Genomic DNA, 26,187 nt, shown 5'->3' with positions numbered 1-26,187 from the left:
TATCAGTTGTTTGCTGGGTTATGTTATTCAAACTTGGGCAATGTATGATGGAAAGATACTTCTTAATGTACACCAAAAATGAAAGAAATCAGACCATAAATAGCGGAGTTCACTTCTCAGCCATTAGCAGCCGCTTAGCGGTATATTTTTGTATGTTTTTTATGGTTATATTCTCATTTTTTCGGTCTCATTTGATAGAATGAAAGATATATTACAGAAATAGATATGATTTTGATTGCTTTCATGATGAAAAGTACCTTGAAATTGCACTCACAGTAGCGAAAATGTTCTATTCTTTGGCGAAGCTCAAGAGTAAACAAATGATGTCACAGTCCAATACCTGTCCGCCTGACAGTCCAAATTCCAATATGGTGTCAAGAATGGGTTGACATTATTTATACAATTATTACAATAATGCAGGAGTCTGCATAACAGTAAATCTATTTTTTTGTGAATAAAAATTCCAAATGGTAAGCAAGAGTAATATAAGAGGGGCCTGGAACCATGACTAATGAACAGAGAAAATGTTATTTTAGTGCCAGGAATGTCTGCATTGTTTATTCTGGACCCTATTACGAAATTGGCATCTGTTGAAATTTGTGTGAAATCAGCCAAATTGCCAATTTCTGACCACTTTATTGGGTAGTTGAAATAAGTGAATGGGTGGTTTCTTGTACTCGGTTGACAGACTAGAAGTAAAGAAGTTTAATCAGGTATACACAAATACAGTTACATAGATTATCATACATAGCAGCGTATGTATAGAGAACCTAGGATAACCCCAAAAAATCAGACAAAGTGACTTATTTCCATTACCTGGCTTGGGCTTGCCATATATGAAATCTTGGGCAATGTATGATGGAAAGATGCTTCTTAACGTACAACAATTAGCCACCTCCTTGCAGTATATTTTCCTATGTTTTTTTATGGTTGTACAGTGGACCCCCAACATTTGATGGCATCGACATTCGATAAATCCGACATTTGATGCATTTTAATGCAAAAATTTCGCCTCAACATTCGATGGAAAACCCGACATTCAATACGATTCATATGAGACGTGTCCACGTGTGGCCTGAACTGCACCATGTGTGCGAGTGTTTACAAGCCAGCCAGTGTGTGCGCATCTAAGGATACATTCGGTACATTCCATATTATCACTGTTTTTGGTGCTTGTTTCTGCAAAATAAGTAACCATGGGCCCCAAGAAAGCTTCTAGTGCCAACCCTTCAAGAAAAAAGGTGCTAATGACTATTGAAATGAAGAAAGAGATAATTGCAAAGTACAAAAGTGGAGTGCGTGTGTAAGAGTGCATGATGATTTGGTAAAGAAATTGCCTGCAACTAGTGGTGATGTGAGTGAATTTAAGGCCAGCAAAGGTTGGTTTGAAAGATTTAAGAATCCTAGTGGCATACACAGTGTGGTAAGGCATGGTGAGGCTGCCAATTCAAGTTATAATGGAAGGGGATTCCCCTTCTAAACACTAACACCATCCACACTCTCCCCTCCTCCCATCCCATCAATCATCACCAGATCTTTATTAATGGTAAGTGTCAATTATTCTATTGTTATTAATCTATTGTTATTGTTGTTATTATAATTATTCTCTTGCATTAAACTTAATATTTCATGTGGTAATTTTTTTTTTTCATACTTTTGCGTGTCTTACATGGATTAATTTGATTTCCATTATTTCTTATGGGGAAAATCAATTCGACTTTCGATATTTTCGACATTCAATAGCTCTCAGGAACGGATTAGTATCGAATGTCGAGGGTCCACTGTATTCTCATTTTTTTGGACTCATTTGATAGAATGGACGATACATTAAAGAAATGGACATGATTTTGATTGCTTTCATGAAAAAAAGTACCTTGAAATTGAGCTCAAAGTAGAGGAAATGTTCGATTTTTGCCGATGTTCAATGAACTTTGTGTAGGTCAAGTTTAATTTTATTACGTGTATTCTAACCTAACCACTCTGTAATCCGGCAAACTCAGTAATCTGGCACACTACAGGTCCCAATGATGCCGGATTTGTGATGGAGGACCTGTATATCAAAAACAGATCTGTGTCTTGTGTTGTGGTCATGTGTCCTGTTTAGGTTGGTGAGGAGAAGTTTGAGTGGGAGGTTTATATTTGCATGTATTGTTTTGTGTATGTAGTAGGCACATGAATAAGTATGGATGTTCGTAATGGTGAGCAGACACAGACTTTTGAAATTTGGTGGAGTATGCTGGCGGGAGTGGGAATTTGTTATAGTAATTCTTACTGCTGCCCTTTGCCTCCTGGGAACTCTTCTGTCCTCTGCCTTCCCTACATTTCCGGTCTTTCTAATCTCAACAATTCTCTCCGTCCCTTAGACATCAAGCTTACTTTCCACCAGACTAACACTCTTCGCACTAATCTCGTTCATACCTCTCCTCCCTCTACAGATGTTCCTGGTGTCTACTCTATTTCTTGCTCCTCCTGTCCTCTTCAATACTTTGGAGAAACTGGCTGATCTCTTTCTGACAGACTTAAAGAGCACAAAAATAGTGTTAGGCTTGCTGACACTAACAATGCTCTTTTCTGTCACGTCAGAGATCACAGCCATCCTACAGACTGGTCTTCTGCTAAAACTGTCTTCCCTACTTCCAACTTTAACAGTCGCCATCTTGTTGAATCCTCTCTAATACACAACTTTCCTTGTATGAATCTTAGTCCTGGCGTCGTCTCTGTAGATGCCTTCCTGTCCCACTACATTGTAAAATGCTCCAAACTTCAGAACACTCGTGACTTAACCTGATTCCTCATTTTTTCTTTTTCTTCTTCTCCCTCTTCCCCTTTCCTCTTTCCTTTTTTTGTCTTTCTTCTGTCGCGTGTTTCTGTTCCTTCATTATTTATTTATTATTTCATCACTTCCCCTTCCCCCCACCTCTGTGCACTTGCTCTCCTACTGTGGGCACCTAGCTCCCTTGCAGTGCTCCCCTTTCTTTATATTTGACTGGCTCCTCCTCCTTAGCTCCCCACTACTACCACTACTACTACTACTACCACCACTACCTCTTCCTGCCTATATATAGCCGTCCTGCTCCACTTCTGGATAGTGTGACTTTATAAATGGTCCAAGTTAGAACGAAACGTCGTCGTAAGCTCCTCTCTTCTATGTGCGGGTTATTTGTGTATCGTTCCAGTCACGGTATTGTGCCTTTTTTTGTTATTTAGGTGATTTAATGTTGTTGATCCCCATGCACAAACTCCATATGTAAGATAAGGGTATATGAGTGAATGGTACAGTGCCAGGAGAGCTGATTGTGGAACGTAGTACCTTATCTTTGACAGTATGCCTACAGTCTTGGAGATTTTCTTGGTGATTTGTTGTATATGTGTCCGGAACTTAAGGCTACTGTCAAGGTGGATACCTAGGAATTTTCCCTCTGTGAGTCTTGTGACTGATGATCCATTTAGCATTATGTTAATTGGATCATTTGCAGCTTTGTTTCCAAACTGAATGAAATAGGTTTTATCAGTGTTCAGGGTAAGTTTGTTTGTCATCATCCAGGCAGATATTTTCTGTAATTCAGCACTGACTGTTTGCTAGTATGACTGTGTTTGGGTGGGAAAAGACATATGTAGTGTCATCTGCAAATAATATGGGTTTGAGTAGCTGTGATGCATTTGGTAGATCATTGATGTAGATGAGAAAAAGGAGTGGTCCAAGGACGCTTCCTTGTGGGACTCCTACTGTGATTGGTTGGGTGGAAGAGTTTGCATCATTTGCATACACATATTGAGTTCTGTTACTAAGGTATGACTTTAGGTAGTTGAGGGAGTGGCCTCTGATACCATAGTGCATTAATTTGGAGTACAGCAGTTCATGGTCGACTGTATCAAAAGCTTTACATAAATCAATGAAAATTCCCAGCGGGACTTCTTTCTTTTCAAGTGCGGTATATATATTAGTTCTAGCATGTGTATGATAGCATCATTTGTGCTTTTATTATTCCTGAATCCAAACTGACAAGGGTTTAATATGTTGTGTGAAACGAGGTAGGAATAGATACTTTATGAATTAATTTTTCAAAGATTTTAGAGAGCAGTGGTAAGTTAGATATTGGTCTATAGTTATTCAAGTCAGCTTGGTCACCTCCTTTATGGCTTGGAGTGACCCTCACTATTTTGAGGATTGTTGGGAAGGTAGATGATTCAATGGATTTGTTAAAGAGCATTGCAATAATTGGTGACAATACTTGAGAAGCTTTTTTGAACATAAAAGCAGGCAAGTTGGTTATGTCTCCTGCCATGTTTTTAAGGGTGTTTATGATGAGCGTAACTTCAATGGGGTTGGTTGGAGCTAGGAATAGTGTATTTGGGTAGGTACCTATGAGATAGTCTGATGGACGGGTGTTTGTGCTTGGTATTTTGTTTGCTAGATTTTTTCCTATGGTGGAGAAGAAAACATCAAGTCTGCTGTTTTGGTTGGAGCGAGTAGAGGTTCAACTGATTTTGCTAGTTTGATTGTTTTGTTTTTGGATAACTTTTTAGTTCCAAGGATTTTAGATAGAGTTTTCCAAGTTTTTTTCAAATCACCTTTGATGTTATGTAATCTATTTTCATAATACAATTTTTTTGACCTTCTTATCAGGCTGGTAAGTGCTGACGTGTAACTTTTTGACTGTTCTCTAGTTATTTGACTCATTCTATACTGTTTTTCATATTTGTGCTTTGTGTTAATGGATTTGAGGATGCTTGGTGTTAGCCAGGGATTATTCAGTTTCTTTGCTGTGATCTGTTTAGTTTTTCTGGGGCAATGTCTGTTATAGAGGCATTGGGCTTTTTTCAGAAAATTATTTATACATTCCCAACAAATAATATCTCTTAATACAAAGGTTGAAGAAGCAGTAAAAGAATGGAAGAACAACTTAGATAACCAGTTCAGTGACTACTTTGCTCTCCAAGAAGATAAAACTGAACAAGATAAACTATCGGACGCAGTAATAGTTAACAGTCCACTTTTTCCCAGTGATATGAACCAAACAAACAGTAAAGAAATTACTCAGCAGATCATAAAGGACCAAACAAGTGTTATTGTACCAGAGTCAGAAATAAAAGAAGCCAGGTTACTAGGATCCCATGATAGAAAAAGTGTTATGCTTAGATTCCACTCACATGACAGGAAAAAAGACTTAATTATTGCATCTATTAAAGTAAAGAAAGAGGTATACATAAACGAGTGTCTTACCAAAAAACGTCAGAACCTCCTGTATAGAGTCAGAAAACTTAAGCGGGAGAATAATGACACAATACACCAATGCTTCACACGATATGGGAAAATTCTTGTTAGGAAAACAAATGTAGGTCAACTGTACACAATCACGAACGAGAATGATCTATCACGATTTCTCAGGGATACTAATCTTACAGAGAATAACTAAACAATGTCCAACCTAAAAGCCTACGTAGTGTAGTGTATGTTTTGCTCCATTATTGTTCAAATTTCATTGTACAATCTCTTAGTAATTAAATAATCAACTACCTCATTTTGTGATTTTACTAGTAAGCATAAGTCACCTTATGTAATTTTCTTATTTACTATTGTTTGCTTAAACATAAGCTGAATTGATACTTTCTCTGTCCATATTACTACCTCATATTTTTTTTAAATACTATCAATTGATATTACTTACTAAAATTAATAATTATCATTTTTACTATAATTTCAATTTACTCTTAACATTTTTGATATTTAATAACCATTACTTGTCTAATTACCTTTACCTGTTTTAATACCACATTTACTATCTTAGAGTACTCTTAATTACCTTGTACTGCCATATAACCTCTAGTATAACTACCAGTGCAATATTGAATGAAATAAACATTACTTTTTCACTTTTTTGTAATCATTCTTACTTACTAAAATTTTATTAACCCTTTCAGGGTCCAAGGCCCAAATCTGGAGTCACGCACCAGTGTCCAAGAATTTAAAAAAAAAAAATTTGTTATTTTTTCTTATGAAATCGTAGAGAATCTTTTTGTGAAGGTAATAAAACAAAAAGTACGAAATTTGGTGGAAAATTGACGAAATTATGCTCTCGCGAATTTTGATGTGTCAGCGATATTTACGAATTGGCGATTTTGCCGACTTTGACTCCCATTTTAGGCCAATTACATTATTCCAATCAACCAAATTCTTAGCTATTTCACTAGTATTACTTCTATTCTATCGATTGAGCACAAGAAATTGCCAAGTCAACTGTTTCAACTACAAAATAAAGTGATCGGAAATTGTTAATTTGGCCAATTTAACACAAAGTTCAAAATATTCCAATTTCAAAATAGGGTCCAGAATGAACAATGTAGGTATTCCTGGCACTAAACTAACATTTCCTCTGTTCATTAGTTATGTTTTGAGGCTTTACAAATAAATTCCATTTTGATTTTTTATTCACATAATGAATTTTTATTCACACCAAAAAATAGAAGATTTACTGTTATGCAATACTGTAATGATTGTATAAATATCATCACCATATTTGTGAATGTATATTAGACCCACCAGCTGACGTGTATTAGACGTGTGAGGTCGTTTGTTTACTCTTGAATATCGGCAAAAATTTAACATTTCTGCTACTTTGAGCTCAGTTTCAAGCCATTTCCAGTGCTAAAACCAATCAAAATCATCTCTATTTCTGTAATATGTCTTCCATTCTATCAAATGAGACCAAGAAATCGCAAATACATCTATAAAAAACATACGAAAAAACACTGCAAAGTTGCTGTTTTAATCGAAAAATCATGATTTCATTTTTTTTCTCTCATTATACACAGTGTGCTGCAGGATCTGTTTTATGTGGTGCACACATACCACATAGATGTATTCTCTCATATCTAGGCCCAAATGTACCACTCACAGTTTATCAGAGTGAGCTGAACTCATGGCGTAGATCTACGGTTTGGACCCTGAACGTAAAACCGTAGATCTACGGGACGGACCCTGAAAGGGTTAAACACCATATTTACTACCAGTCAATTTTACTTATTTTATACTTCCCATAACATTTTGTTGCCAAATTTTCAAGTTTGTATATTCAACTCCAACCTTTATATTATCCTTTGTACCTGTGTACCTGTGTACCTGTCTACCATCTTACTATCATATTATAACCAAGACATTACCCTTGTTATTTTTTACTATTATTCTTTTGGTACTTTAATTGCGAATTATATTTTGTCAATTTAAATCTAGTTATACTCCTGATCTTGTCAACAACCTATACCAGACTCTAGTGCAATTGCAAGTACCATTTCAATTTGTATTTTTATATTATAAGTTTATATTATAATTCCTACTCTAAGATTGTTTTCATATCTTAGTGACTATATTGTGTGTGCAATTAGTGTATATTTCAATTATATTATTGTTCAAGGCCCTTAACTATCTTTTGCTAACTAGTACCAACTACCTCATATATTTTTTTTTTCTACTTTTTTTTGTTCTTTTGCTACCTTAACTTGTATATTTTATCTTGTCAATTTAAATCTAGTTATACTCTAATTCTTGTAAACAACTTACATAACACCTTAGTGCAATTACAATTGAGAGTCTTGTGCCTTTTTTATATTATTAGATTAAACTCAGTTGTACTATAGTCAATACCAAATTCATTATATTAGACCATATTGCAATTACTAGTGAGAGACTGGTGCTATTTTTAATTTGTATTGTTATATTATTAGATCAAATCTAGTTGTACTATAGCTCATTCTAGCTCAAAACATAAACTCCACAAAAGTCATTATATTAGACCTTAGTGCAATTATTTGATTACCACTTTATTGTTCGCAACAACTTATATTAGTCCCTTTTATATCATAATTTTATATTATAATTCTAACTTTAAAGAATTATCTTTAAAGTACTACCTACTATCATATTCCCAAGCTCCATTATTTGATCATCACTTTATTTGTTCACCACAAATTATTTTAGTCCCTTTTATATTGTCTCCTTTATTTTAGCTTTAAAAAACTACCCTAGCTCATTATTTTTACATTTGTTAAATAATTCAGGTGCTATTTTTTTAGCTTTAGAATATTTGTTTTATACTTAATTCTAACTATAGATTCACTACAAATCTTATGATTACAAGCATTGATCCTGATACCAACCTCTTATTTAATGACTTAAATGATTCAAACAGTTACTGTAATTACTACACAGCAGAACAATCAAAGGCACTTCTCAGAGCCAACAACAACATAACTACCTTTAACTACAATATCAGATCTTTAAGCAAGCATTACAATGACCTCATAGCATTACTAAATTCCTTGCAGGCCAATATGTCCATCATTACACTAACTGAAACCTGGCTAAAGCCTGATACTACAGATGTCTATGCCATTCCTGGTTACACAGCCATACACAACTGTAGGCCAGACCAACAAGAGGGTGGCACAGCTATATACTACTCACACCAACTAGAATGTATCACTAATACTTGCACAAGGGATGAACATGGGGAATATATAATAGCTAAATTCAAATCCAAATACCTACAAAAACCTCTCACAGTGATAAACATCTACAGAGTTCCACAATCAAACATTAGCCAATTTAGTCAAAACCTAGGAAGTATGATAACTGATGCACGCATGAACAAAGATCACTTACTACTCTCAGGTGACTTCAATATAAATCTCCTGCAAGACCAGGACCCACACGTTACTGAATTCACAAACACAATGAGTAACTGCATGTTGCTACCAACAGTAACAAAACCTACAAGAGTTACGGAGACTAGTGTTTCCCTACTTGACCACATCTGGACCAACACCATATCCCCTTTAAAATCAGGCATAATTACAGATAATACCACAGACCACTACCCTACTTTCCTCATAACAACTCTTGGTAAAATACCCCAAGACACTACTAAAGTCACCTTCAGACTTCACAATGAGGCAGCCATTAATAACTTCACAACAGCAGTAACAAACATTGACTGGCACACTGAGCTAGAAATCTATACAGATATTGACGAATGTTTTAATAATTTTCTAAAAAAGACCCAATACCTCTATAACAAGCACTGCCCTCAAAAAACTAAACAGATGACAGCTAAGAGACTGAACAGTCCCTGGCTAACACCCAGTATTCTCAAATCCATAAATACAAAACACCGATATGAAAAACAGTACAGAATGGGTCACATAACCAGAGACCGACAAAACGTTACTCGTCAATCCTAACCAGCCTGATAAGAAGGGCAAAAAAACAGTATTATGAGAACAGATTATCCAACTTACGAGGTGATATAAAAAAGACCTGGAAGACCCTATCAGAAATTCTGGGAACAAAAAAGATATCACGAAATAGCGAAATAAAATTAGCAAAATCAGATGAACCCCAACTCCCACCAACAGAAGCAGCAAACAGACTCAATGATTTCTTCTCCACTATAGGACAAAACCTTGCCAATAAAATCCCAAGCTCAGATACCCCACCAAATGACTACCTCACTGGCAACTACCCGAACACACTGTTCCTAGCTCCGACTAACCCATACGAAGTCTCCCTTATTATCAACACACTAAAAAACAAGGCTGGAGATTTAAATACCTTACCACCCTTCATATACAAAAAAGTGTCACAAGTACTATCACCAATCATTGCAACACTCTTTAACAAATCCATTGAATCCTCCACCTTCCCTACAGCTCTCAAAATAGCAAGGGTCACCCCGATCCATAAAGGAGGAGACCAAACAGAGTTGAATAACTATAGGCCAATATCCAATTTACACCCTCTCTCAAAAATCTTCGAAAAATTAATTCATAAACGAATCTACTCCTACCTCATCTCCCAAAACATTCTCAACCCCTGCCAATTTGGATTCAGGCCTAATAAAAATACTAATGATACTATTATACACATGCTAGAACATATATACACTGCAATAGAGAAAAAAGAAGTCCCACTGGGGATCTTCATTGACTTACGTAAAGCTTTTGATACAGTTGACCATGACTTGCTCCACGTAAAATTGTCACACTATGGTATTAGAGGGCACTCCCTCAACTACCTCAAGTCATACCTCAGCAACAGAAGCCAATATGTGTACGCAAATGGGGCAAGCTCTTCCGCTCAACCAATTACAGTTGGTGTCCCACAGGGAAGTGTCCTTGGCCCTCTTCTCTTTCTCCTATACATAAATGACCTACCAAATGCTTCGCAATTACTCAAACCCACACTTTTTGCAGATGACACTACATACGTCTTCTCTCACCCGAGCCCAGTCATGCTAGCCAATACTGTAAACACCGAATTACAGAAAATATCTACCTGGATGAGGACTAACAAACTTACACTAAACACTGACAAAACCTACTTCATTCAGTTTGGTAACAGAGCTACAGATGTACCTCTTAACATAACGATAAACAGATCACCTATCACAAAGCTAACAGAGGGAATATTCTTAGGAATCCACCTTGATAATAGACTCAAATTTCATACACATATACAACAAATTTCTAAGAAAATTTCCAAGACCATAGGCATACTATCGAAGATATGGTACTATGTTCCACAGTCAGCCCTCCTGGCCCTTTATCACTCTCTTATTTACCCTTATCTCACCTATGGAATTTGTGCATGGGGCTCAACAACAATTAACCATCTCAGACCACTAATTACCCAACAAAAGGCTGCAGTTAGAATGATAACAAATTCTCACTACAGGCAGCACACTCCACCAATATTCAAAACACTCAAACTACTCACCATACAAAACATCCATACTTATTACTGCACCTATTACATACATAGAACACTTAACTCTGATATTAACCCTCCCCTCAAACATCTCCTTGCCAACCTCAACAGAACACATGACCATAACACAAGGCACAGATCACTCTTTGATGTTCCTCGTGTCCATCTCACGCTATGCAAAAACTCAATGCACATAAAAGGCCCTAAAATCTGGAATTCATTACCTGTAAATATAAAAGAAACACTACCTGTTTATAAATTCAAGTGTCTTCTCAAAGATCACTTACTCACTCAAAACCAAATAAATACTGAATAACTGAACCTTATAAATTGTATATCCTATATGTTACTCACAATTATATCACACAAATGCTAAACCTAGGACCCAATCTAACTTTGTTATTTTTTTAAATACACTACCTATCAGAATACTCCATTCGACTGAATGTACAGCAATGCATGCAACCATATGACCTGTCTTTGTAATACTCATTTGTGCTTTATAGTTATCTGTTTACAATAATGTTTTATCACTGATTTCATCATTGCTTAGTTAATCTTAAGTTAATTTTAAGCCAGCCCGTAATGCTATGCATATAAGTGGCTTTGGCATGCTGCTCTTACCTGTATTTTTTTGTACCTCTGTATGTATGCTAAAATTACTAAATAAATAAATAAATAAATAAATATCTGTATATGGTTCGAGCTCATTTTGCCAATTGATGTTATTCATAGATGCTATAAAGTTTTGTTCATTAGTTTCGGTCAAAACCTCATCAAAACCTTGAAACTCATCTTCACTGGCACATCCATCTGTATTAGAACTGTCACTGGGAAACAAAAGTGTCCCAGTTCGCCAAGGAGTGAGGAGTTTCTTACCGCGAGGCATGGTGAACAAGGTCTACTGAAATGGCATTCCCACAACGCGCCACTGGGTTCCAGATTTTTTTTCTACCATGCACACCGACCACACACACCCATTCTCTCACATCCAGGCCTATCAGCCTTTTCCCGTGTGATCTGAAGGCGCTAGAATTTACGCGTACTAGTACGTAAATAACCCTGGCGCGTAAGCCATACTAGTACGTCGGAAACCCGGGGAGGGTTAATAAATGTATGGAAGAGTGTAAGGTACCTAGGGATTTGCAGAGAGCATGCATAGTTCCTTTGTATAAAAGCAAAGGGGATAAAAGAGACTGCAAAAATTATAGGGGAATAAGTCTGTTGAGTATACCTGGTAAAGTGTATGGTAGAGTTATTATTGAAAGAATTAAGAGTAAGACAGAGAGTAGGATAGCAGATGAACAAGGAGGCTTTAGGAAAGGTAGGGGGTACGTAGATCAAGTGTTTACAGTGAAACATATAGGTGAACAGTATTTAGATAAGGGTAGAGAGGTTTTTGTGGCATTGATTTGGAAAAGGCAAATGACAGGGTGGATAGTGGGGCAATGTGGCAGGTGCATGGCATAGGAGGTAGGTTACTGAAAGGAGTGAAGAGGTTTTCCGAGGATAGTGAGGCTCAGGTTAGAGTATGTAGGAGAGAGGGAGATTATTTCCCAGTAAAAGTAGGCCTTAGACGAGATGTGTGATGTCACTGTGGATGTTCACTATATTTATAGATAGGGTTGTGAGAGAAGTGAATGCAAGGGTCTTGGCAAGAGGTGTGGAGTTAAAAGATAAAGAATCAAACACAAAGTGGGAGTTGTCACAGTTGCTCTTTGCTGATGACACTGTGCTTTTGGGAGATTCTGAAGAGAAGTTGCAGAGGTTGGTGGATGAATTTGGTAGGGTATGTAAGAGAAGAAAATTAAAAGTGAATATAGGAAAGAGTAAGGTTATGAGGATAACAAAAAGATCAGGTGACAAAAGATTGGATATCAGATTGGAGGGAAAGAGTATGGAGGAGGTGAATGTATTCAGATATTTAGGAGTGGACGTGTCAGCAGATGGGTCTATGAAGGATGAGGTGAATCATAGAACTGATGAGGGGAAAAGAATGAGTGGTGGACTTAGGAGTCTGTGGAGACAAAGAACTTTGTCTGTGGAAGCAAAGAGGGGAATGTATGAGAGTATAGTTGTACCAACACTCTTGTATGAGCGTGAAGCATAGGTGATGAATGTTGCAATGAGGAGAAGGCCGGAGGCAGTGGAGATGTCATGTCTGAGGGCAATGTGTGGTGTGAATATAATGCAGAGAATTCATCGTTCGGAAATTAGGAGAAGGTGTGGGATTACCAAAACTATTATTCAGAGGGCTGAGGATGGGTTGTTGAGGTGGTTCAGACATTGAGAGAGAATGGAACAAAACAGAATGAGGGAGGGGGTAAAGGAGGTTTTGTGTGCAAGGGGCTTGGACTTCCAGCAAGTGTACGTGAGCGTATTTGACAGGAGTGAATGGAGACAAATGGTTTTTAATACTTGATGTGCTGTTGGAGTGTGAGCAAAGTAACATTTATGAAGGGATTCAGGGAAACTGGCAGGCCAGACTTGAGTCCTGGAGAAGGGAAGTACAGTGTCTACACTCTGAAGGAGGGGTGTTAATGTTGCAGTTCTATAAGTGTAGTGTAAAGCACCCCTCTGGCAAGACAGTGATGGAGTGAATGATGATGAAAGTTTTTCTTTTTCGGGTCACCCTGCCTTGGTGGGAATCAGCTGATGTGGTAATGAAAAAAAAAAAATATTGTAACCTTCGCAAAGAAGTAAACTCTCTCTAGGTAAACTCCAGGTAAACTCTCCAGTGTAAATTACCTAGGAAACCCAAAAATTCCAGGCAAAGTGCTATACTGTACTTGTAGATATAAAACATAAATAACTATGATGCAATATGCATTTTTACTTGCTAAGGAATCAGGAAGTGGCTCGTAAACTAACAGTTTTATGAGCTGCTCCCTGAGACAGAGACAAGAAGATGGAAAGACAGATATACACAGGCAGACAGAAAGACAGATAACCAAAGCTAGACAGACACACACAGGCAGACAGAAAAACCAGAGCTAGACAGACATAAGCAGAGCTAGACAGACAGACAGACAGACAGATAGATAGATAGACAGACAGACATGTCCATGTGTAACAGTGAAAACAAATAAAGCAAGGGCTCCCTGGAGCAGTGCACATTTATCAAGTGTCACTGGGCTGTCAACAGTTTAATGACACTTGTCATAACACCATTCTTCAAGGAGTTTCATATATACTCCAGGCACACACAGGCAGACAGAAAGACAGACAAGCAGAGCTAGACAGACAGATGTTGTGTGTTGTTTGTCCGTCGATTTGACAAGGACCATCTAGTCATCCTGGGGTCGAAGTTGGTGGGTACGCAGATGACTTGTCAGGCCAATCCGCGCACGAAATGTTCTCTGGCAGTGTGGACAGGGAAGGGTGGCGGCATCGAGGGGTCTGATGGCTCTGGTCTTCCTCGCCTGCCTGCGCTGCTCAGCTAGTGAGATTCTGCTTGCCTCGCAGCATGTTGCCCCTTTCTGGACAACTGCTCACCAGTCATTCTTGTCCTGAGCTATCAGCTCCCACATGGTGTGGTTGATGTTGAAAGCTTTCAGAGCAGTCTTAAGGGTGTCCTTATAGTGCTTCCTTTGGCCTCCTTGAGAGCGCTTTCCATGCTGCAGTTCGCCAAACAAGAGTTTCTTTGGCAGCCGGTGGTCTGGCATGCGAGCAACGTGACAGACAGATAAGCAGAGCTAGACAGACACAGACAGACAGACAGATAGACATGTTTGTGTGTAAAAGTGAAAACAAATAAAGTGAGGGTTCCCTGAATGCACATTCATCAAGTGTCACTGCTTGTCAGCAGCTGACTGACACTTGCCATAACTCCATGCATCAAGGTATGCTCCAGTGTGTCTAAAACATTGCTGGGACCTATAAATGCTTTGTATATATTTCTAGACAATAGTATATGACCCAGGCAGGTGAAAATGTTCATCTGCCGGTGTGATTGTGACTACAGTGGAACCTCTGCTTACGAACTCCCCATCATGCGAACTTTTCAGGATACGAACTGTCGTTCGGTCTATTTTTCGATTCTGGATACAAACGAAATTTCAGGATGTGTCTTTCCCCCACAAGGGAGGTTCCTTAACCCTCTGACTGTTTTGGTAGTATATATATGTTTTATGAGCCACCATTTTTGACATATATATACTCATAAATTCTAGCGGCTTCAAATCAAGCAGGAAAAAACTGGTAGGCCCACATGTGAGAGAATGGGTATGTGTGGTCAGTGTGCACCATATAAAAAAAATCCTGCAGCATGCAGTGCATAATGAGAAAAAAACTCCGACAGCTTTTTTTTAATTAAAATGCCGAATTTGTGGTCTATTTTAGTATAGTATTTATGATTGTATTCTCGTTTTCTTGGTCTCTGTTGATAGAATGGAAAACATATTATAGAAATAGAGGTGATTTTGATTGGTTTTACTATGAAAAGAACCTTGAAATGGAGCTCAAAGTAGGGGAAATGTTTGATTTTTGCCAATGTTCAAAGGTAAACAAATGATGTTATTTTCCAATAAATGTCCAAGTAGCCATTCTAATATGCAGTCATGAATGAGTTGACATTATTTATACAATTATTACAATATTGCAGTAGTCTGCATAACAGTAAATTTTCTATTTTTTGTTTGAATAAAAATTCAAAATAGAAAGCAAGCGTAATATCAGAGGGGCCTGGAGACGTGACTGATGAACAAAGAAAATGTTATTTTAGAACTGGGAATGTCTGCATTGTTCATTGTGAAGCCTATTTTGAAATTGCCATATTTTTTAATTTTCATGAAACTGGCGAAATTGCAAATTTCTGACCACATTACTGGGTAGTTGAAATGGGTAAATTGGCAGTTTCTTATTTTTATTTATTTATTTATTTAATAATTTGAACATACATACAGAGCTACAAAAAAAATACAGGTAAGAGTAGTATGCCAAAGCCACTTGTATGCATAGCATTACGGGCAGGCTTAAAATTAACTTAAGATTAACTAAGCAATGATGTAATCAGTGATAAAACATTGTTATAAACAGATAACAATAAAGCACAAATGAGTATTACAAAGACAGGTCATATGGTTGCATGCATTGCTGTACATTCAGTAGAATGGAGTATTCTCTTAGGTAGTGTATTTAAAAAATAACAAAGTTAGATTGGGTCTTAGGTTTAACATTTATGTGATATAATTATGAGAAACATTTAAGATATACAATTTATAAGGTTTAGTTATTCAGTATTTATTTGGTTTTGGGTGAGTAAGTGATCTTTGAGAAGAGACTTGAATTTATAAACAGGTAGTGTTTCTTTTATATTTACAGGTAATGAATTTCAGATTTTAGGGCCTTTCATGTGCATTGAGTTTTTGCATACCGTGAGATGGACACGAGGAACATCAAAGAGTGATCTGTGCCTTGTGTTATGGTCATGTGTTCTGTTGAGGTTGGCAAGGATATGTTTGAGGGGAGGGTTAATATCAGAGTTAAGTGTTCTATGTATGTAATAGGTGCAGTAATAAGTATGGATGTTTTGTATGGTGAGTAGGTTTAGTGTTTTGAATATTGGTGGAGTGTGCTGCCTGTAGTGGGAATTTGTTATCATTCTGACAGCAGCCTTTTGTTGGGTAATCAGTGGTCTGAGATGGTTAATTGTTGTTGAGCCCCATGCACAAATTCCATAGGTGAGATAGGGGTAAATAAGCGAGTGATATAGGGCCAGGAGGGCTGACTGTGGAACATAGTACCGTATCTTCTATAGTATGCCTACGGTCTTGGAAATTTTCTTAGAAATTTGTTGTATATGTGTTTGAAAATTGAGTCTATTGTCAAGGTGGATTCCTAAGAATTTTCCCTCTGTTAGCTTTGTGATAGGTGATCTGTTTATCATTATGTTAAGAGGGACATCTGTGGCTCTGTTACCAAACTGAATGAAGTAGGTTTTGTTAATGTTTAGTGTAAGTTTTTTAGTCCTCATCCAGGTAGATATTTTCTAATGACCATAATACCGGTAATAGTAAGGAAAACCCAGACGGCCCTCAGCCTTACACCTCTGCTGCTGGGCCGTCTTGTTCACGTTCAGTTGTACCAGAATCAAAGAGGAAACTCCTATTTTCCCAAATCCCGGACTCAGATGTGAGCATTGGTGATGATAGTAATAGTGAATATTAACCACAAGCTCTTGAAAACAGTTCCAGTATTGATAGTGAAGTGGAATATTCTCCAGTGAAGCATCAGTATATACGACAATATATGCGCTCTGGTAGCGTGCCATATACTATTCCAAGGGGAAAGAGTACATCTCGGAATACATCCCGTGGCTGTACAACAGGAACAGACAGTGAAAATGAAGATGATAGTGTTGCAATTGAGATGGAAAATGTGCATGGTGGTGGTAGTGGTGGTGCCGGCCATGAGGCACCAGCAGTGGGCCATGCTGCCAACCACACTGCCACCCATGCTGCTGCCTCACCTGATTTACAACAAAGGCCCCCATCCCCCACCCACCCACCACACCAGCCTCCACAACCACAACCTCCACAACCACAACCTCCACAACCACAACCACCTGTCAATATCCAGTACCCACCAGCAAACTGCACCTGGGATTGGCAGGAAGTTGCCAATTTTGTTCCCAATCCCCATCACTTTGATGAAAGTGATGAGGATTGGCCATCAGCCATCTTGTACACTTGGGAACAATGCCACTGAACTGGTATGTTTCGAGTTATTCTTTGACGAACCCCTCATGGAAATTATTGTCAGGGAAAGCAACAGATACTATGAGTACACCATGGCAAACACAATACTTTCACCAAACTCACGCCTACACCAATGGAAGGAGACAACTGTGGCTGAGATGTATCTTTTGTTTGCCACAATAATGTTTATACCACATGTGCATAAGCACACTGTGAAATCATACTGGTCAACAGACCGCCTGATTGCAACCCCAGGCTTCAGTGATATAATAGGAGTGAATCGATTTGTGCTACTATTACGTATGCTTCACTTCTCAGACAAAACCAGGCCTGACAGAAACGACAGGTTATATAAGATTAGGAATGTGTTTGTGTATCTGAAACAGAAATTCAATATGTATTTTTATCCCTTCAGGAAGCTTGTTATTGATGAGTCTTTGATTCTGTTCAAAGGAAGACTTTCATTCAAGCAATACATACCAAGCAAGAGGAAACACTTTGGTATAAAGTTGTTTGTGATTTGTGATTGTTAAAGTGGTCTTGTATTGGATATAACTGTGTACAATGGAAGTAATACATTGCGAGATACTAGGAAGTTACTGGGTATCTCCGGTGATCTGGTTAGAACAATGATGGAACCATATCTTGGTAAGGGACATATATTATATACTGATAACTGGTACACAAGCTCCTTACTCAGTGATTTCTTGCGAGTGAACATGACAGATGTGTGTGGTACAGTGCATGCAAATTGTAAACATATGCCCAGGTTCGACACTGGCACTCGCAGAGGTGAGGTGCAGGTGTTTGCTGCCAATGACATCATGACATTTCAGTGGCATGACAAACGAGATGTCACACTGTTGTCATCAGTTCACCCTAATGAAATGGCAGACACCGGCAGGCAGCATAGAGAAAGCAATGAACCCATTCTAAAACCTGCAGCTGTGATTGATTACACCCTCAATATGCATTCAGTGGGCAAATGTGACATGCAGATTGGGTTTGCTGATTGTGTTTGCAAGAGTTATAAGTGGTACACAAAACTCTTTTTCCATCTTCTGGACATTTCCATGCTCAATGCTTATAATATATATAAGATGAGGACCAGAAACAAACCAGCATGTGGCGAATTTTGTTTGTCTGTCATCAGACAAATAATAATCAAGTACCAAGGAACAGCACCTGCAATAGAAAACCGCCCACGTAATTATCAACAACTACCTTCTCATCTGAAGCATGGTGATCACTTCCTAACAAAACTGCCTGCTACTGCTTTCAAGAAAAAGGCTCAGAAGAGGTGTTACGTCTGTGCATATACAAAAAAACGCCCACAACAATGCAGACACACTCATTTTATGTGTGAGGAGTGTAAAACACAATTGTGCATGACACCATGTTTCAAAGACCTCCACAGGCTGCAGAACTTCTAAAAACATGTCCTGTGACTGTATATGTGTATATAAAGTATAGAAAAATAGTAATAAACAACATTTTGTATTGTTCGTTTGTGTAAATATGTTTTGTAAACAAAACAGTGACAACAGTGTTTATGCAGTTATTGTGTAGTATAGAAACAGAAAAAACTTACAAAATGGTGCTCATATTGGTCTCACAGGCCATAAAAGATATTTTGAAAAAAAAAATAAAAAAATATTAGAAAATAGTACCTAAAAAATAAAATAAACTAATACAGGTCCGCCATCACAAATCCGGCAATCAGTTATTCGGTTCCTTCAGTTATTCGGCACTAATTTTGGCTAGCATAATTTCAAATTTCCAGGGTCGCCACACCAACCTGCTGGTACAGTTTGGTGGCACTACTTGCTGCATAAGTCATTCCAATTTCTTTTTCTCCATTTATTGTTTTAACCTGCTTACTTTTAGCACTAGCCATGGTTCCAGTGAATAAAAGAAATGCTTCTCATTATGTAAAGCACCTACACAGTACATTATCCATTAAAGATAAGGTGGCTTTGAAGCCACTGTCAGTTGCCATGAGCTCAGTTTCATGAAGCAGGAGAATATGCTTTATTATTACGCTAATATCAACACTACAGCTTATTTGCCTATCACAATTGATCTAATATTACCTGGAGTTTACCTGGAGAGAGTTCCGAGGGTCAACGCCCCCGCGGCCCGGTCACAGACCGGGCCTCCTGGTGGATCAGAGCCTGATCAACCAGGCTGTTGCTGCTGGCTGCACGCAAACCAACGTACGAGCCACAGCCCGGCTGATCAGGAACCGACTTTAGGTGCTTGTCCAGTGCCAGCTTGAAGACTGCCAGGGGTCTGTTGGTAATCCCCCTTATGTATGCTGGGAGGCAGTTGAACAGTCTCGGGCCCCTGACACTTATTGTATGGTCTCTTAACGTGCTAGTGACACCCCTGCTTTTCATTGGGGGGATGTTGCATCGTCTGCCAAGTCTTTTGCTTTCATAGTGAGTGATTTTCGTGTGCAAGTTCAGTACTAGTCCCTCTAGAATTTTCCAGGTGTATATAATCATGTATCTCTCCCGCCTGCGTTCCAGGGAATACAAGTTCAGGAACCTCAAGCGCTCCCAGTAATTGAGGTGCTTTATCTCCGTTATGCGCGCCGTGAAGGTTCTCTGTACATTTTCTAGGTCAGCAATTTCACCTGCCTTGAAAGGTGCTGTTAGTGTGCAGCAATATTCCAGCCTAGATAGAACAAGTGACCTGAAGAGTGTCATCATGGGTTTGGCATCCCTCGTTTTGAAGGTTCTCATTATCCATCCTGTCATTTTTCTAGCAGATGCGATCGATACAATGTTATGGTCCTTGAAGGTGAGATCCTCCGACATGATCACTCCCAGGTCTTTGACGTTGGTGTTTCGCTCTATTTTGTGGCCAGAATTTGTTTTGTACTCTGATGAAGATTTAATTTCCTCGTGTTTACCATATCTGAGTAATTGAAATTTCTCATCGTTGAATTTCATATTGTTTTCTGCAGCCCACTGAAAGATTTGGTTGATGTCCGCCTGGAGCCTTGCAATGTCTGCAATGGAAGACACTGTCATGCAGATTCGGGTGTCATCTGCAAAGGAAGACATGGTGCTGTGGCTGACATCCTTGTCTATGTCAGATATGAGGATGAGGAACAAGATGGGAGCGAGTACTGTGCCTTGTGGAACAGAGCTTTTCACCGTGCCTGCCTCGGACTTTACTCTGTTGACTACTACTCTCTGTGTTCTGTTAGTGAGGAAATTATAGATCCATCGACCAACTTTTCCTGTTATTCCTTTAGCACGCATTTTGTGCGCTATTACGCCATGGTCACACTTGTCAAAGGCTTTTGCAAAGTCTGTATATATTACATCTGCATTCTTTTTGTCTTCTAGTGCATCTAGGACCTCGTCGTAGTGATCCAATAGTTGAGACAGACAGGAGCGACCTGTTCTAAACCCATGTTGCCCTGGGTTGTGTAACTGATGGGTTTCTAGATGGGTGGTGATCTTGCTTCTTAGGACTCTTTCAAAGATTTTTATGATATGGGATGTTAGTGCTATCGGTCTGTAGTTCTTTACTGTTGCTTTACTGCCCCCTTTGTGGAGTGGGGCTATGTCTGTTGTTTTTAGTAACTGTGGGACGACCCCCGTGCCCATGCTCCCTCTCCATAGGATGGTAAAGGCTCGTGATAGGGGCTTCTTGCAGTTCTTGATGAACACGGAGTTCCATGAGTCTGGCCCTGGGGCAGAGTGCATGGGCATGTCATTTATCGCCTGTTCGAAGTCATTTGGCGTCAGGATAACATCAGATAAGCTTGTGTTAACCAAATTCTGTGGCTCTCTCATAAAAAATTCATTTTGATCTTCGACTCTCAGTCTGGTTAGTGGCTTGCTAAAAACTGAGTCATATTGGAACTTGAGTAGCTCACTCATTTCCTTGCTGTCATCTGTGTAGGACCCATCTTGTTTAAGTAAGGGCCCAATACTGGACGTTGTTCTCGACTTTGATTTGGCATAGGAGAAGAAATACTTTAAGTTTCTTTCGATTTCATTTATGGCTTTTAGTTCTTCCCGCGATTCCTGACTCCTATAAGATTCCTTTAGCTTAAGTTCGATGTTTGCTATTTCTCTGACCAGTGTCTCGCTACGCATTTCAGATAGATTGACCTCTTTTAGCCGCTCTGTTATTCTTTTCCGTCGCCTGTAAAGAGAGCGCCTGCCTCTTTCTATTTTACATCTACTCCTCCTTTTTCTTAGAGGAATAAGTCTTGTGCATACATCGAGTGCCACCAAGTTAATCTGTTCTAGGCATAAGTTGGGGTCTGTGTTGCTTAGTATATCTTCCCAGCTTATATCGGTTAGGACTTGGTTTACTTGGTCCCACTTTATGTTTTTGTTATTGAAGTTGAATTTGGTGAATGCTCCCTCGTGACTAATCTCATTTTGTCAGTCTGGGGCTCTGCGCATACATGTCTGAACCTCAATTATGTTGTGATCTGAGTATATTGTTTTTGATATGGTGACATTTCTTATCAGATCATCATTGTTAGTGAAGATGAGGTCTAGTGTATTCTCCAGTCTAGTAGGCTCTATTATTTGCTGGTTTAAATTGAATTTTGTGCAGAGATTTAAAAGCTCGTGTGAGTGTGAGTTTTCATCAGAGCTGCCTCCCGGTGTTATTACTGCAACAATATTATTTGCTATATTCCTCCATTTTAGGTGCCTTAAGTTGAAATCCCCCAGGAGCAAGATGTTGGGTGCAGGAGCTGGAAGATTTTCCAGACAGTGGTCAACTTTTAACAGCTGTTCCTGGAATTGCTGGGATGTTGCATCCGGAGGCTTGTAGACTACCACAATGACTAGGTTTTGGTTCTCGACCTTTACTGCTAAAACTTCCACTACATCATTTGAGGCATTAAGCAGTTCTGTGCAAACAAGTGACTCTGCAAAGTACAGGCCAACCCCCCCGTTTTGCCTGTTCACTCTGTCACATCTGTATAGGTTGTAACCTGGGATCCATATTTCGTTGTCTAAGTGATCCTTTATGTGGGTCTCAGTGAAAGCCGCGAACATTGCCTTTGCCTCTGCAAGCAGTCCACGGATGAAAGGTATTTTGTTGTTTGTTGCTGGCTTTAGACCCTGTATATTTGCAAAGAAGAATGTCATCGGACTGGTGGTATTGTTGGTACTGGGGGGGGATTTTTTTTCCGGCATTAGTATCTGTATCTGTTGGTTTGGAGTGGATGCCATTGACTGTGGTTCCACTCCAGGAATGACTGGATTTGGTGTACAATTTCTGCCATGTTAAATACTCCAGAATGAATAATATTTGGCATAATACTAAGCAGTTCGACAGAGGTATGAACAGGATATGGTATACAAATACCATTCTCCTATCCCTGTCTTGGTGGCTTATATTAGAGAAAACGGAGTGTAGCACAGGGCTAACTGTGATATACACTCGTACTGCACCATAAACCTGAAACAAAAAAGTTATTTTCTCTCTATAGATTATCACACATAGCAGCATATGTGTAGCGAACCTAGGATAACCCAAAAAAAGTCAACGTGGCTTATTTTTAGTACCTGGCTTGGGTTAGCCATATATGATTTTTGGTAAATATTCGATTCCCAGCCAGGGTAGAAACATTAGGCATGTTTCTTTACACCTGTTGTCTATGTTTACCCATCAGTAAATGGGTACCTGGGTGTTATCCTGGGGCACTAACCTAATTTTCTTGAAATACTCAGCATAACATGCAGCTTTCTATACAGAAGTATGTCACTGATGTCAGCTAGGCCTGTGTACCTTGTACATGTATGTGTAGTAAATAAAGATATTATTATTATTATTATATATATTATTATTATTCTCTCAGTTGTTTGTTGGGTTATCTTATTCAAACTTGGGCAATGTATCATGGAAAGATGCTTCTTCACGTACACCAGAAATGAAAGAAATCAGACCATAAATAGCGGAGTTCACTTCTCAGCCATTAGCGGCTGCTTAGCGGTACATTTTTGTATGGTTGTTATAGTTATAGTATTCTCATTTTTTCGGTCTTATTTGATAGAATGAAAGACATATTACAGAAATAGATATGATTTTGATTGCTTTCATGACGAAAAGTACCCTGAAATTGTGCTCACAGTGGCGAAAATGTTCTATTCTTTAGCGAAGCTCACAAGTAAACAAATGATGTCACCGTCCAATACCTGTCCGCCTGCCAGTCCAATACAGAGTCAATAATGGCTTGACATTATTTATACAATTATTACAATAATGCAGCAGTCTGCATAACAGTAAATCTTCTATTTTTTTGTGAATAAAAATTCCAAATGAAAAGCAAGAGTAATATAAGAGGGGCCTGTAGCCGGGAATAATGAACAGAGAAAATGTTATTTTAGCGCCAGGAATGTCTGCATTGTTTATTCTGGACCCTATTTTGAAATTGGCATCAAAGTTTATTCTCTATAAGGATTACAATGCCGAGTTTGCAGAATTTGGTTATTGTGTGGTTTACATGTAGTAAAATAATAATTACAGAGTGTACCACTAGAACACCTAGCATGGCTAGGCATTTTGGGCAGACTTAGATTAAATCTTAAGTTTAAAATATTACAAAATTATGAGGTAAGTTGGTATTATGGCTAAGTGACTAAATACTAGTTTGTGAGTTTAGCAATGTGAATGCTTTTGTTTTGGCACTATACATAGTTTCAGTATTGGAGTATCACAGGCCAACTTATGACTAGTTAAGATTAATAAGTTTGAGATTGAGATTGATATTTCTGTTTATGGTCAAATGGGTGAGTGAGTGTAAGTGTGAACCACCAGGTGGTATTCGTATAATTAGTTGACAGGGTGTATCAAGGAGATAAGATGTTTTCTGATGGTAGTTTTGAAGGTGATGAATGTGTCTGCAGTTTTAGAATTTTCAGGTAGGGTGTTCCAGATTTTAGGGCCTTTGACATACATTGAATTTTTGTAAAGGTTTAGTCGGACACGGGGAATGTAATAGAGATGTTTGTGTCTGGTGTTGTGCCTGTGGGTTCTGTCACAACTATCAAGAAAGCGTTTTAGGTCAAGGTTAATATTGGAATTTAAGGTCCTGTAGATGTAGATTGCACAGTAGTAAGTGTGGATGTACTGAACAGGGAGTAAGTTTAGATCTATGAAGAGTGGGGGGGTGTGTTGCCAGGGATGGGATTTAGTGATTATTCTTACTGCAGCTTTTTGTTGGGTTATTATTGGCTTTAGGTGTGTTGCTGCAGTTGAACCCCAAGCACAGATAGCACAGGTGAAGTATGGATATATAAGTGAATGGTATAGTGTGAGAAGGGCAGTTTGCGGCACGTAGTATCGTATCTTGGAGAGGATCCCAACCGTTTTGGATACTTTTTTGGTTATGTGTTGGATATAGGTGCTGAAGTTCAGGTTGTTGTTGAGGTATAGGCCTAGGAATTTGCCCTCATTATGCCTGGCAATTAGAGTGTTGTCGATCTTAATGTTAATTTGCGCATCTGTTGAAATCTGTGTGAAATCGGCCAAATTGCCAATTTCTGACCACTTTATTGGGTAGTTGAAATAAGTGAATGGGCAGTTTCTTGTACCCAGTTGACAGACTAGAAGTAAACAAGTTTATTCTGGTATACACAAATACAGTTACATAGATTATCATACATAGCAGTGTATGTATAGAGAACCTAGCATAACCCAGGAAAGTCAGACTATGTGACTTATTTCCAGTACCTGGCTTGGCTTGCCATATATGATATTTGGTAAATATTTTTTTTTCTCGGTTGTTTGTTGGGCTATCTCACTGAAACTTGGGCAATTTATGATGGAAAGATGCTTCTTAACGTACAACAAAAATAAAAAATACAGACAATAAATAAGGGAGTTAACTTCTCAACCATTAGCTGCCTCTTTGCAGTATATTTTCGTATGGTTTTTATGGTGGTATTCTCATTTTTTTGGACTCATTTGATAGAATGGAAGATATATTACAGAAATAGACATAATTTTGATTGCTTTCATGACGAAAAGTACCTTGAAATTGAGCTCAAAGTAGCGGAAATGTTTGATTTTTGCCGATGTTCAATGAACTGTGCAAGTCAAGTTGGCTAATTTTATTAAGTGTATTCTAACCTAACCACTCTGTAATTCGGCAAACTCAGTAATCCGGCACACTACAGGTCCCAGTGATGCCGGATTTGTGATGGAGGACCTGTACCGGGTGACCAGCAGTCGGCGATGTTACCGTATGCCGGTCATTTTCTGTCAACTTCATGCCTCCATATCTCGGTAAGTATTGATGGTAAAATTTTTCTGTTTAGCCTATAAAATTCAGAAAAAAAAAACACTATCTTTTCATGAGAAAAAATAATAATTTTTTTTTTTCTAATTTTTACCGACCCTGAAAACAGGTTTGGGAGAGGGCCTCCTGACCCTGAAAGGGTTAAACTGGATAGTGGTGAGATACCTTGTGTAATACACCAGTATGAAGAAGCTTCCTTGGGCCGAGGATATTGGTGAGTGAGTTGAAGACTAAACGTTCTTGTAAGCCTTCACAGGTGACGTGCCTCTGCATAAACTCCAATTTATCAGTGTTGTCCCTATGACTTACTGCTTCGTTAACCTGCAAAATATCAAACAAATAAATATAGGGAAGTAGTATTAATAAGTTTAGAACATATACCCACATTAAGATAAGATAAGATAGGATTTCGTTCGGATTTTTAACCCCGGAGGGTTAGC

The 26,187-nt window shown here is 38.5% G+C and overlaps 1 protein-coding gene across 1 annotated transcript in view; it reads right to left on the bottom strand.

Moving 5' to 3' along the window:
• LOC128691320 (intersectin-1-like) overlaps nt 1–26,187 on the bottom strand; it is a 285,912-nt gene that overhangs the window by 7,117 nt on the left and 252,608 nt on the right. Inside the window, exon 8 of the mRNA XM_070091639.1 lies at nt 25,913–26,068. Within this exon, the coding sequence (XP_069947740.1) occupies nt 25,913–26,068 (156 nt within the window). The remainder of the gene's footprint in view (nt 1–25,912; nt 26,069–26,187) is intronic.

This window comes from Cherax quadricarinatus, chromosome 36 (assembly GCF_038502225.1).
Source record: "Cherax quadricarinatus isolate ZL_2023a chromosome 36, ASM3850222v1, whole genome shotgun sequence".
NCBI classification, from domain to species: Eukaryota; Metazoa; Arthropoda; class Malacostraca; order Decapoda; family Parastacidae; genus Cherax; species Cherax quadricarinatus.
The sequence above is the reverse complement of the archived record's forward strand: the minus strand, read 5'-3'. Positions and strand labels throughout refer to the sequence as shown.